This window comes from Tachypleus tridentatus, chromosome 13 (assembly GCF_004210375.1).
Source record: "Tachypleus tridentatus isolate NWPU-2018 chromosome 13, ASM421037v1, whole genome shotgun sequence".
In the NCBI taxonomy this organism is placed as follows: Eukaryota; Metazoa; Arthropoda; class Merostomata; order Xiphosura; family Limulidae; genus Tachypleus; species Tachypleus tridentatus.
In genome coordinates, this window is record NC_134837.1 from 37,822,206 (window position 1) to 37,836,972 (window position 14,767).

The 14,767-nt window shown below is 32.1% G+C and overlaps 1 protein-coding gene across 5 annotated transcripts in view; it reads right to left on the reverse strand.

Annotated features, from left to right (window-relative positions):
• Nucleotides 1–4,558: 4,558 nt before the first annotated feature.
• LOC143236930 (homer protein homolog 2-like) overlaps nt 4,559–14,767 on the reverse strand; it is a 48,705-nt gene continuing 38,496 nt past the window's right edge. For 4 of the 5 annotated variants that reach the window (XM_076475624.1, XM_076475626.1, XM_076475627.1 and 1 more), the window contains 3 exons: nt 13,563–13,682; nt 12,044–12,112; nt 7,412–11,634 (listed from right to left, as the gene is read on the reverse strand). In XM_076475624.1, coding sequence (XP_076331739.1) covers nt 11,449–11,634; nt 12,044–12,112; nt 13,563–13,682 — 375 coding nt within the window. In that variant the 3' untranslated portion in view covers nt 7,412–11,448. Of the gene's footprint in view, nt 6,637–7,411; nt 11,635–12,043; nt 12,113–13,562; nt 13,683–14,767 lie in introns of those variants that run through there. The other variant, XR_013019805.1, reaches the window with a different exon arrangement.

Consider the following 14,767-nt stretch of genomic DNA (forward strand, 5'->3'; position numbering starts at 1 on the left):
AATATGTGTACGATACGTAGATGAGAATCTTGACGTCCATCAGACATTTCTTGGTTTGAACAGTGTTTCCAATACAACTGGTGAAACAATATCCTCGAGTATACTTGATGTACTGACTAGACTCAATTTACCACTGTCAGGATCAAGAGTACAAACTTATGATGGAGCCGCTAACATGAGTGGTGCGTACAGTGGATGCTAGGCAAAAAGAAAAGAGAAGCAACCGTCAGCTTTGTTTTTCACTGTGGAGCACACAAGGCTAATTTAATAATGTAACATGCAGTTGAAGCTTGTGAATGTGTTCGAGATTCTATCCAGTGGGTACATGAACTTAGTGTCTTGCTTCAGAGGTCAGGCAAATACAAGACAATCTTTGAAAACATTGTTTCGTCAGACAGCCACAATGGTCCAGTTAAATACATCCGCCAACTGTGTCCAACACGCTGGTTGTGCCGCCTATCTGCAGTTACATGTGCTAATGATCACTACAGTGACAGTGTTGATTCTTTGTCTGAATTAGCAAATGAAAAATCAGATATAGCAGTGAAAGCACGAGGTCTGCTGGACAGATTTGACAAAGGAAAGACAGTTTTAGGATTGTTAATGGCTCAGCATCCATTAGCTGCATTAGAGGAACTAAACCGTGCATTTCAAGCAAACTCAGCGACAGTATCTGGCATGATTGAAGCATCTGCAATGACAGTTGAGTAATTACGGGTATTGCGAAGATATGAAAATTACAACAAGATATTTAATGAAGCTGAGAAAAAGGTAATTTCCCTAGATCTGGTGCCTATTGAACTACCACGCATTCGCAGACCCCCATCCCCAGAAGGATCACAGGTAATGGCTCAGCACACCATTCTGCAACAGCTAGAGATTACTACAGAAGCCAATATTTTGAATTTGTAGACACAGTCATAGAACACCTGACCACTAGATTCAATGCAGACAACAATGACTTGAAGCAATATCTGGCATTTGAAAACATGATCACATATGGCAAGATTGGCAACTCGGTTATAAACTCCTATCCAGAAATCTCTGCACAACGGCTCGAGTTTCAGTTGTCCATGTTCAAAGAACAACAAAAGCAGTATCTCTGAAAGGTGTGAGGGATGCTTACTGTAAAATGCATGAAACAAGCCAGCAGATGTTTAGTGAAGTGTTTCTTCTAATGAAAATTTTGCTTGTATGTCCAGTATCCAGCTGCAAATGTGAACGCAGCTTTTCTGCATTAAGATGGTTGAAGACGTACTTAAGGTCAACTATGTCTCAATGCCGCCTCAACCATGTGGCAGTTTGTCCCACTCACAAAAATGAGGTCGACAAGATAAATATAGGAGCTTATGAAAGAATTCATAAAGAGATAATCACAAAGGAGGTCTACGTTTGGGGACATGTAGACTAGAGGACTAAATTAATAAAAAGTAAAATTCAATAAAAAGTATGAATAATTATGTGCTACATTGTATTGATGTGTAATTTTCAAGAGTTCGCAAAGACATTTTAATTAACTTTATCAAACAACATGAACAGTTTTTCAGTAGATATAAACTTATCAAAGGTAATTACTAATTTTATTAACATTTGAAAACGAAATTTATGCAATGAAAGTTATTAATAACCTTGTCAAGTATAATGGCCATCTTTTATACAGTGCAGTGTGCAGGAATAAATTCATGTGGTAGTTAATTTGTGACACATTTGTCTTTATTCTATTAACATTTTGAAAACTGTTCAAAACACCTCACTTATACAAACCTACATGGAAACCTTGAAGTATCGTGGCAACAAGATTACTCTGTAACTGCATGTTTACAGCTTTCAGATTCACGTAATCAGAGATTACCAATTTGCAAATTGAACAGTCCACATAGGTGGCTGCAAAAATCATCCCCCCCATCGGGTGTGAAAATCTACGCCCCTGCAGACGAGTTAGATCATCATAAACACAAATGGTAGACTTTAGTTAATGGCGACATCTCGAGTCACTCATGGCATTAATGCACATTTACCAATAATTTATTGCTCCATAAGTTAACAAATAGCATACATTTTTTATTGACTTTCGACAATGCTAAAATTTCTGAGGAAACCCTGAATATGAAACACTTTAATATAGCAGGTAATTAGCTGTACAGTGCAATATCTTATAGTGCCGGAAGAACTTACGTAACGTCAGATTAAAATGGTACATAAACAAAACCTATACTAACGACAGAAAGTGTTCGTACCCCTGTGTCGTGAATAGTTTTTTCCTCATAACTTAAAAAAGATTAAGATTAGGATGACGAAAGTAAAGTATATTATAAATATTATACTAACACACATCTACATAATGTTTTTTGTAAATTGAATGACAAATAAACTTTTTATAAACAAATAACCAAACATAAGAGGTGCAGAAAGTATTCGTGCGTCTACTTTAATGGTCAGTTGTGTAACCTTTCAGGCGAATTACTTTCCTCATAGCCCTCCATGATCGTTTGACAGTACTCGACTGGTATTTTCTTCCATTCCTCTCTACAGAAGGCCTCCAACTCTTGCAAGTTTTTCAGATGACGCTGATGAACCCTGATCTTCAACTCATGCCAAACGTTTTCAATTGGGTTGAGATCGGGTGACTGCGATGGCCACTCCAGAACGCTTATATGGTCCCTCTGCAACCAGGATTACACATATTTCGAAGTGTGCTTAGGGTCATTGTCGTGCTGGAAGATCCAACGACGCCCAAGCCACAAGTTCCGAGCATCATTCTTAATATAAGTGCTTAATATATCAACGTATTCTTTTTTCATGATTCCGTTGACGCGGCGAAAGCTGCCTACACCAGAAGAGCTGAAGGAACCCCATAGTATGATCGAGCTACCTCCGTGTTTAACTGTAGAGACAGTGTTCTTTGGAAGATTTTGTTCCCTCTTCTTGCGGAAAATATAGCGAACATCATTGTGGCCGAAAAGCTCAATTTTAGTCTCGTCTGACCAAAGAATACTCTTCTAACAGGTAAAGGGTTTATTTACATGCTTTCTTATACACCTCAATTGTGCTTCTAAATGAACAGGCTTTAAATATGGAGTTCTACGAGGACGACATGCTTTAAACTCAGAAGAGCGTAACATGTTCGTAACTGTAGAGGTGCTTACTTCAACCCCAGTTTCCCTTACCATTTTCTGTATGTCATTACGTGTTAAACGAGAGTTCCTACTAACTTCTCTTAGAACCCCCCTCTTGGTTCTCTCAGGAATTTTGGTGGGGCGTCCGGAACGAGGTAGGTTAGCAGTTGATCCTGTAAGCTTAAACTTGGCAATTATGTTTTGAACAGTAGATTTCGGCACATTAAGTTGTGTAGCAATATCGGAAAGAGACACACGAGACTTGTATTTTACAATACTTCAGTTTTTTTAAATCACAGGACAGTTGTTTCCTGTTCGCCATGATGACCAAGCAGATAATGACGGAGACGGCGCTAAATTGCCGGAAGTACATTTTTTGCTGGCTAAATTACAATAATTATGAACCCAGTGTCTAGTTCTGGAATGGTAAATGTTTATTCGCCAAACTAAACAAAATTTTTACGGGAATATCATTTTTTTTACACGTTCTGGACTGTACGAACACTTTCTGCTCCTCCTATTTTTGGTTAGTTGTCGTTTAATTTACATAAGAAATTATGTAGATGTGTGTTAGTATAATATTTATATTAGCCTAATCGTGATACTTTTTAATTTATGAGCAAAAAACCACTCGTGACGCAGGGGTACGAACACTTTCTCTGGAAACTGTAATTTCCACGTTGAAGCTATGCTATGGTAGCTCTTCAAGCACTATAATCAGTGACCCAGGAACAAAACTACCAAACATCATAATAAAGTTTCTGAAATTATTCAGATTGATCAAAAAGGGGTTGCGGTATTTTCAGAAATAACTTGTTTTTCATATAGCAAAGCCACATCGGACTGAGACCACAGGGGAATCGAACCCATTACTTTAGCATCATAAATCTGTAGACTTACCGTTTTACCAGTGGAGGACCAGAAATAACTTAATAAATACTATAGAATGGAACAAATTATTAACCTATGGGGGAAATTTTGGATTCTTTTTACTCAGAACTGTAGAAACTTTTGAAACAAATTTTCATGTGTTTTTACACAATTCCATGTTTTAGAATTCTGAATGAAGTGCTTGCATAATAAAATTACTGCAGCTATTTCCCAAAATAGTTGTATCTCACTGATGAAGTCTTTTGTCATTTCAACCTAAAATACGTGATGCCTAAACAGGCTTATTCTATTACTGAAATAATATTTGTGGATGTCCACGTAAAGATAGCCGATTAGAATGTTGTGATTAACAATTTTATTTCATACGTACAAATTTACAAAGCTCATTAAAATGATAAGTGAAACTAAACAATGAGGAAAAACTCAACTACATCTGAAGAAAGTTCTTAATGCATTTGCAGGAATAAAATGTATGAAAACCATATGACTGCCAACGCTACTCGAAGAAGATGAGTTGAAACTTAATATATGTAACACAATCAAGGCCTGTCTTGGGGAATACTTTTATTATCCACCATCATTCCTTTTGACAAAAATAAATAAACATCTTAATATATTGACCCCAATTACTCCTAAAAAAGCAATCCTATATTATAGACATCACATAAGAGACAGTAAGTCACTTTATTCAAAATCTACTTGCTTGTTCAATTTGTAAACTGAAAAGTGCGAGGAAAATTATTGTGCATACATTTTTTGTAGATGCTTAGTAATATTATATATTTACACAAAGTCATTTTAAACTCATAGTATAAGAAGTACCGAAAAATTAACAATTTACAGAATCAAGTATAAATCAAATAATTAAAATCTATACATGTTTTTCTGAGAAAGTAATAACTACTTGTGTGATTAAACGTTTGTGATGCAAAGAATTTGTTTGTTTGTTTTGGAATTTCGCATAAAGCTACTCGAGGGCTATCTGTGCTAGCCGTCCCTAATTTAGCAGTGTAAGACTAGAGGGAAGGCAGCTAGTCATCACCACCCACCTCCAACTCTTGGGTTACTCTTTTACCAACGAATAGTGGGATTGACCGTGACATAAAACGCCCCCACGGCTGAAAGGGCGAGCATGTTTGGCGCGATGGGGATGCGAACTCGCGACCCTCAGATTACGAGTCGCACGCCTTAACACGCTTGGCCATTCCGGGCCCTAGATGCAAAGAAATTCAATATACGCTCGCAATTATAAAAACGTGGACTGCGACCCAAGTTAAATGGAAATACATTAAATTATACTAAAATATGTGGACCACTTTGAGAAAAATGGTATTCTGTTCTGGTTTAGGAATAAACTTGTTTGTTTTTCAGAAGTACTGTTTTAGTCAATCCTAAGCAATTTTCATTAAATTTCAGTTTCAAGACACAATAAAACTTTCTACCCATACAAAACAAAAACAAAGGTACAACTATTCATAACCTGTTATTTCATGAAAATTCAGTCTAAGTTTTATCAGATAACAGAAAGCAGTAACTTTTTAAATAGAAAATGACACCATAAAAATATGATGACTCAGTCATAGATAACTGGCCCATTAATGGAGAAAGTCAATATCTATTGTACAATATATATATAATAGTGTGGTACCAAAGCCTAAAACAAGTAAAATGTAATTAAACGATTTAACTTCCCTTAAATGTGATTATATTTTTAAAACATACCTATGTAGGTGTATTGATATACAACTGTATAAAGAATTTCCAATATTCATTTGTTAAAATACAGGTGTGGTAATACATCTTAACCCTCTATTGCATGCATAATGAAAATACAATGGAAAAAATGTTTTCTTTCAACTCCTTACTTAAACAGGTCTAATTTTGCACAAAAGTGTTTTCTTGACATATATTTTAGTAAGTTATAAATGGGTACCGTTACTTAGAAATAACACTGTTCAATTGACGAACTAATAAAAATAAGTCCATGGTTTATTTCGACTGTTACCTGAAAGCAAGAACATTCCATTACAGGCTAGAAACATCTGTATGCATAATAACGAACAAATTGAGATTTGTTACCTATACATTATCATGTGCAATTAGAAGGCTAAAAAATTGGAAAGAATAACCAAATACATTAATGTACATATACTTTTACAGAATATATTATATATACTGGCCATTATAGAACGATGGTTGATCTGGGCATACATTGGAACATACTTATTAAAATCCTCTTTCTATCCATTTAAGAAAAAAAATTGCTTTTACTTATATCTAAAGTATTAAGAACACATCAACTGAGATTATACACAATTAATGTAACAAAATGGTTACACCTGTTTGTAACCCGGAAGACTCCAAAAGTTAGGGTTGTTAAAAACAAAATTATGAAATGGGGTATTCTTACCCATGCCATATAATATGATATAAAACAATAACAAAGGTTTGACAATATGATTGAAAGCTATAATTTTTTTCATATCCTTAAGTGTTACATGCACAGAAAGCTAAACTATTTTATAAAGGAGAAAAATAGCTTGATTAAAACAACTTAAAAAAATGTTATGGATGTGTTATTATAGCAGTTTAAAGCTTCTACATCTACCAGGACAAACATCAGTCAATTCTGAAAAGAGAAAACGACACAGGATGAAATAAAAAAAATAGTATAATAAGCATACAATACTGTAATAAAGAAAACAGATACACCCGCTTATTTAGTCAAGCAAAGGCTGCTGGAAAAGCTACAAATATAATCCAGGAACAATGTAATACTAATGTTGAAAAATCGAGGTATGAAATCGTATGGAACATGAGTAACTACTCATAATAATAGAATCAATGAATATTGTAGAAAGCGTGTACATGCGTGTGTGCATTTTAGGGCAAAGCCACATTTGGTAATCTACGGTAACCAGCATGGAAAATTTAGGCCCATATTTTTGCACTGCAAGTTTTGTAAACTTACTGCTCACCCACCAGGGGACTTCTAGGAAGCACAAACAATTTTTATATCTTGCCAAACGTTTTCAATGGGCACTGATAAAATCATCTAGTGAAACGGCAATGCCAGTATCATTTTTCACAACATTAATTGGTTGCAAAATTCTAAAAATGGAAGATAGTCAATGAAGAAACAAAAGCAGTCAGTTTGCCACAGCACCAAAAGTTTATCCCTAAAGGAGTATGCCAAATCGTATTAAACCTTGCAAAGACAACTTTAAGTAAAATGACTGGATATACTAAATACAGAGCCCCACTATATCAAGACATATCTACTAAAAAAACTTTACATACAAAATACCAGTGTCAAACTGTTACAATCATTGCCTAAATGTATAATATTTAATCTTAATGGAGCTTTTCTAAAGAATGAAATGTCATCATCAGAAACTCTGTCATTTTCTTCTTTCAAAAACTGTATTTATATTTTACAGTATTATGAACATTACAGCACAAAAGATGGAAGAGTATGATACATATATATTATATGCAAAATAAGATTTTTTTTTACATTTCATTCAAAAAACAAAACAAAAAGTAAAAATAAAATAGATTTAAAACACTATAAAATGTGTTACAAAATTGACGATGTAAAATTCATAAAACATATTTACATTTTAAAATTATATACAAAGAAGATAAAAGATAACAAAACTTCAGCAGATCAAATAAAAATTATATGCTACTTCACATAACTATGTGCAAGGAGTCGAGGTGACCTTATTACTACCAATTCTAAGCATGAAACTATATACACTATAACTCTGAATGTATTAAGTGTATCTTTACAAATTTTGCAAGCCATCAGTAAACACTACAAGTACATTGTGCACAATATATCAGATTTTTTAACAAAATATTTTTACTGCAGATTCGTCTGTGGATTTATTACTGAGTCAGTCTGAGTGAAGGATAATTTGTATGCTGAGAATAAAAATATTTCTTTTCACCATACAATTTTCATATTTCATTTACATAATTCCAGTAACTTCCAAAATGAATATTAAAAGTTTTTAATGTAAAACTATATATCATCTACTATTTTTACCTACCTTAACACAAACTGTAGCTAAGCCATCAATGTACAGTGAAATAAAAATTTGAAAAATATCGTTTGTTTGTTTTGAACTTTGCGCATAGCTACGCAAGGGCTACCTGCACCAGCCATCCCTAGTTTAGCAGTGTAAGATGAGAGGGAAAGCAGCTAGTCATCATTACCCATTGCAACTATTGGGCTACTCTTTTTACCAACAAATAGTAAGATTGACCATCACATTATAATGTCCCTATGGCTGAAAAGGCAAGCATGTTTGGTGTGATGGGGATTTGAACCCGCGACCCTCAGATTAGGAGTTGATAGCCTTAACCACCTGGCCAATGACAATTATGAATATTGCTTTTCTTGTTCTTTGAATGCATCATTTATTATTTATGTGTTTTTATTGCTAATCTTGTACCATAATGAATTAATTATTCCGTGAAAGCCATCACATCACACTGGGAGTACATTAACAGATTCTCATTCAACAGTGTATCACACACCATGAAGTTGTGCATAACAATGCATAGCTAAATGCACTGTTTTTTCTCCAAGTTCTTTGTCCTAACAAAAATTAACATGGCTTCCAAATATGCATTTTAGAACACAAAATATATCAGTCACTACTTGAGCAGAATATCCCCAAGCTAAAAATGTATCTCAGAATGGTTGATACAGATATTAACACTTTTACTAATAAAGCACAGAACAGTTTTTTGACCTTCCTACGTTATCTTCAGGTTAACATTGTTAAGATGACCTAGGAAGGTTGAAACATTGTTCTCTGCTTTGTTAGTAAGTGTTAATACTCAAACTAGCCATTCTGAGATACATTTTTACTTCAAATGGGTTTCTCATCAACAAGAATCCTCAAGCAAGTTCCTAATCAAGCTAAAATTAGGGTAAAATTAAGTTACTACAATGAGTAAGAATTCTTGTTAGACACACATCAGTTACTTCTAATTACAACTACAGTCCAAATTCAAAAGGACGGTTGCAAGATTGAAACAAAACAAATGTCTTTCTATTGGTTATAAATCCATGCATCAAGTAAAAAATTGTAGTTTTTGAAAACTTCCTTGAAAGTTGAGGATAATTGAGCAGAGATTAAAATCACGGTTAGAAAATACATTGATATATCATAAAATGGAGAAGTTAGGTTGTTAAAATTATATACTTCACTTTGTCATTATTTAGAAACTGTTTATAGACTCTGTAGAAGTTATATGAATTAAAAGGGGAAATTCAGAGCATATCCCATTCATGCTGCAACACAAGCAAAGATTGAGAAATTTGAATTATAAACCATGTTCTGATACCAAGTATATTGACACATGTTGATAATAAAACCAGTTAGCTAAATTTCAAATGTAGCTCTGTAAAACTGCAACACACAAAATGGACCGATGTTTGTAATCAACGTGAACATCATATAAGCTAGGTAAACATGGCTATTCACACATAATCCAATCATTCACTTAAAAACTTCAAAGATACAATCTCATTCCAAATAGGAAACATATTAGATATAAATATGCATATATATTTTTCATTCATCATACAACACATTAAACTTGAGTATTCAGCAACAACTAACAATTTATAAAATTTATTTTCCAAACAGATCTTCAAAGTAATTATTTGTTCCTTGCTCAAGTTACATACAAACCAACACAAGTTAAAAACCTCACAGACATTTGAAACAAAGTTTCTATAATTAAAAGGATGTAATTAATAAAGAAAACAGCATTATGTTATAAACACAAAAAAACATTCATAACATTTAGAAACTGAAAACTAAGCAACATACAATTCTTGGTACCAATACTGATTCATACATCTTCTCTTACTACTTTGGGCTAAAGTGTATGATTTTTTTTGCAACACATTTAGTTAAAACTATATATTATCAAAAGTAGTTGAGTTTGTCAATTTTACCCTATACTTCCTTCACCAATGTATTCACAGTAATTACTATAATTCTAAATATGACAGGACTTCAGTTATTCAAGTATTCCTGTGAATGGTTATTACATTTTTAAAACAAAATGTTTATTCAACTTAAAATATATCTGGGAGGGACCAGAAAGCATCAAAATATGTTCATACTCTTTCTTCTAGCTAAAATGTCTAAATATTTATATAAGCCTGTAAATGCTAATGTGTTACACACAACACAGTGAAAAGAATGAAATGGTGCATCAGTAACCAACATGACACTATTTAGATAAACAGAACATGCTCAGTATTGGTAAAGATAAGAAAATACATTGCATAAACCAATAGATGGCTGCATATACTTATAAAATAAAAAACCTGCAACACAATGTCAGTAGTGTTAGTTTTACTACAAATGATTACATACCAGTACAAACAAGTGATCATTTCTCAGTATAATTCATTTAATAAAACATGAAATTTATATGCAAAAACGGCTCGTTTGTATTCTATGTAAAATATTTTCTCAACCCAAACGAGCCATTTTTGCATATAAATTTCTCAACAAGTGGGTTTCTCGACATCACTGATTAATAAAACATGCTTCAAATGATCATGGTACTAGTAGTATCAGTAATAGAACTTCTAATAACAAAACATGGATTAGCATCAAAAACGTTAAGGTAAATAATAATATGTTCAAGTTAAAACATTGTGTTTCACCTTCATCAGGACATTTTTTTTTCTCTTTTCCTAACACACAACTGATTTGGTTAAGTAACAGACAGAATAAAGAACATGAATGACATTTTAACATATGAATATATATTTATATTAATTTATTAACATTAGTTACCTTTATCCACAAGTCTTCAATAAATGGATGTACAACCTTCAGTCTCAAAATGAAACATCTTTCTAAATCTAGTTATATGTATTATTCAATGATAAAAACACCTGTTGAACTCCAACTGCTTCTACACGTAATGCATTTAATTTTCCAGTGAATACTTCATAAGTGGGTGGGAAACAAGACATTTAGCAGTTGAATATCATAACCACAAATATAATGCACATTAGTACAATCTTCTTCACAAAAGCACCTGAGACTGAGAAATTACACTAACAATTACATTAAAATGATTAAATAACTTCATAATAATAATATTTTTCAATTTAACAAATGTCACGAATGTCTTTAATTAATTCTACTTTTTATTGCACTTACATTTATAACTAATAACTAGCCAATAAACAAAACAATGTCTTAATAGCCTTAAATCGTTGTTTCTAGGGCAATTCATCGAGCATTTAACTGCTTATACAGTTTCAATGCCTGTACAACAAACAGACTAGTACTGCCTTCTGGATATTACAGTCAAGATTTCTCCTGTCGTACAAAGTTGCTTCCAGGTGAATGATGATTGCTGGCATAGTAAACTGATCTAACAAACTGTATCAGGAACTTAGGATAGCTGCCAGTTCTTGCTGAATATCTCTGAACTCTTGTATTTTTAGGGTAAGCCTCTGGTTGAGTTGTTCCAAAGCCTCTTTTTTTGTTTTACTGTCTGTTTTAGCTGAATCTAGCTGTTCTTGAAGTCTAAAAATGCTTGTTTTCAGACTATCATTTTCTGAGATGAGGCTCTGTAATATCCAAACCACCATTTCATACATGTGGAACAGTACTTAGGATTTATCAGCTAATTTCAACAATCTGCCACAACATCCAAAACAACATTTTACATGCGTAACATTACTCAAGATTTATCAACTAATTTTAAGAACCTGCAAAATAACATTAAAATATAAAGTAGAAACCAAATACATGTGCAAGATACTACATAAACAATCAAGAATAAGCCTAATTTACAAGACATATTTCTAAAGTATGTTTTATTCTTGAACTAAAAGCTTCTCTCCAAAATTGCCAATTTCTCTACTACTCCTATTATCTACGAGTTTAAACATAAACATTTCATTCAATGTACACTTAAAGATTGTGAAAAACCTACAAATTTAAAAATGGAAACATGTGATCCTGAAACATGCATACCTTCAGCTTTTCTTCTACCATTTCATTTACAGATTGTTCTTCTAATTTCTTTTTCAAAAGTTCAATTTCCTGAAATAAAAACAACTTCATAGATTCAGTGAATGACAATTTATAGGTCAGTGTCACAGAAATAATACATTACAAAATGAATTATTAAAATTAGTTGATCCCCTGGTAACATATGCTACAACATAGCAAAATAAAGTAAATTTTAACAAAATTAATGAAGCAATATTTGATCAAAAATAAAGAAAAAAGCTATTAACTATTGTTTTCAACTCTAAGATATATACATTGATATAATACCATTAAGTATTTAGTAACAATAGCAAAATGCAGATTTATACACTTTATGCCATCTAGGTATTACATTAGAGAATTACGTTAAAACATACAACTATATATTTCTGTCTTTAGAAAATAAGTACACCAAAATCATTAAGGATATTGTAAAGTTTTTCTCAAACATGAAAATACCATGAAAAAATATAATAACTTACTTACTGACTGTCATATATAAAACTTAAATTATGAAATAATAAGTCACAATTATTTACTAAATTACAATAAGCAACTATACTTCCAAGAGTTTGAGAAAAAAGATTCAAGCTTATTAGCTACTACTACATTCTAGCATCTTTCATTCAGTACCATCAATAAATTAAGTACAGGGAGTTCAACAGAACATTTATTGAACACGCATGATAACAAATTAGAAGATTATCATGTATTAAGAAACAATTTGGTTTGTGTTTTTGAATTTTGTGCAAAGCTACCTACACTGGCTGTTCCTAATTTTGAGGTATTAGACTGCACCAAAAGCAGCTAGTCAACACCGCCCACTGCCAATTCTAGGACTACTCTACCAATGAATAGTAGAATTGACTGTCACATAATAACAACTTCATAGCAGGAAAACTGAGCATGTTCAAAGACAGGACTTAATCCATGACCTACAGATTATGAGTTCAGTGCTTTAACAGCTAAGAGGCAAGTAAGACATTGACAGCATATTCTTATTTTATATTTTATGATGCACAGAATGGCAAACTAATAACAAGTTAAATAGAATCACATAAATTTAACAAAGGTCTCTACATTATTTTAAGTAGCAAGTAAGCCACATGTTTCAATACTGAGAATATGAAAAATACAGAAAATTAAATTAAGCTCATATGTGACATCTCAGCAAACGTGTTTTGGATTAATGAATGAAAAAATAATAAAAATATGGTAAATTCTTCTATTCTATTGAAACTTACAAGTTTTTTATTATTCTAGTCACAATTTTTTTTATTCATACATAAATGTTTGACTATGAGCAGCAACATGTTTCATAAGTGGATTAAGAAAATCTCAAAAACCATTATTGTTTCATTGTTTAAGTAATGTTTGCATATTCTTTAGTAGAACATTTCAGTCTTGAGAATGCAATTTTCTTTATGCAATTCATTATAATATCCAACCTTAAAATAAATAATTCTGCCTGATTTTCTTATGATTAAAACAAAATAAATACCTTTTCCTTTTTTTTCACTTCATTATCTAGTGTTTCATTTGTAAACTGTGCATTAGTTAGTTCTTTTGAAAGATCTGCCATTCCTTCTGTATCTCCCTTTGTTCCTTCTAATTCTCCTATCTGCAAAATTAGATATGTTACATAATGCGAGTGATATTAAAGCAGTACAATAAATCATTCATAAAATGACCCAAGATTTAACACTAAAAACATTAGGTACTTTATATACACAATTGTAAAAAAAATTGCTCACATAACACTCAAACGCACCAACCATATTTACTTGAAATATTCAATATATATAAAAGAACAATTAACTTTAAATATTCAAATTTTCATCATAATGTACTGTGATGTTACTTTATCAGAGGTATTGTTCTGAATGAAGAATTAAAAATATTCACAATTTATTAACACAAACAAGAAAACCTATCGGTTGTCACATTCAAACCAATCATGCATACCACTTGTAATTTCTTCAAAAATCAAAAACTTTATCATTCATCAAGACTTGTACATCTGTATGATATTCAGTAAATGAGACATATTTAAATACACTACTAGTACACAAAATGTACTTACACATAAGCATTTCTGAGACTTACTTGGAAATATTCTAGTACACATTAACTAGTGAACACCAATCATCCTTTTGTTTTTAGAATGTGTACCATACCTATCAAACTATTTATGAACAATCATTATGAGCCTGTGTTATTGTGAACAATTATCATTACTTGTGCAGGACAGCATTTTAACATCTCTCAGAGTATAATGTATGCAAATGTATCTATTTTTGCCAATATACTGGCTCAAAATACATTTCCATACACAGTTGCAGTCATAAGGTCTAAATCAGAAGATAAACAAAATTACCACAACTAACATTTATGTAATATTTTAGATTTACATTGAAAAAGTAAAGAAAAAAACGTTTTAAAAAAAAAAGTAAATGTAGGGATGGTTAATATTATCCCTACATAATAGTGGGTACACAGTATAGTAGAATGTTTAATACAGCATTTCAATAAACATAGGGAAGTTGTATTTATAATTGGATTCTAAACAGAATGAGGTTCCAAGTGCAATATTTTCTGTTTATATATTATTGGTTGATAATTCCTGTTTCACCCTGTACGTAAACTTTTTAAAGGAACAACAAAATTTTCTATGAAATATAACTTTGAGGGTTAATTATGACATCA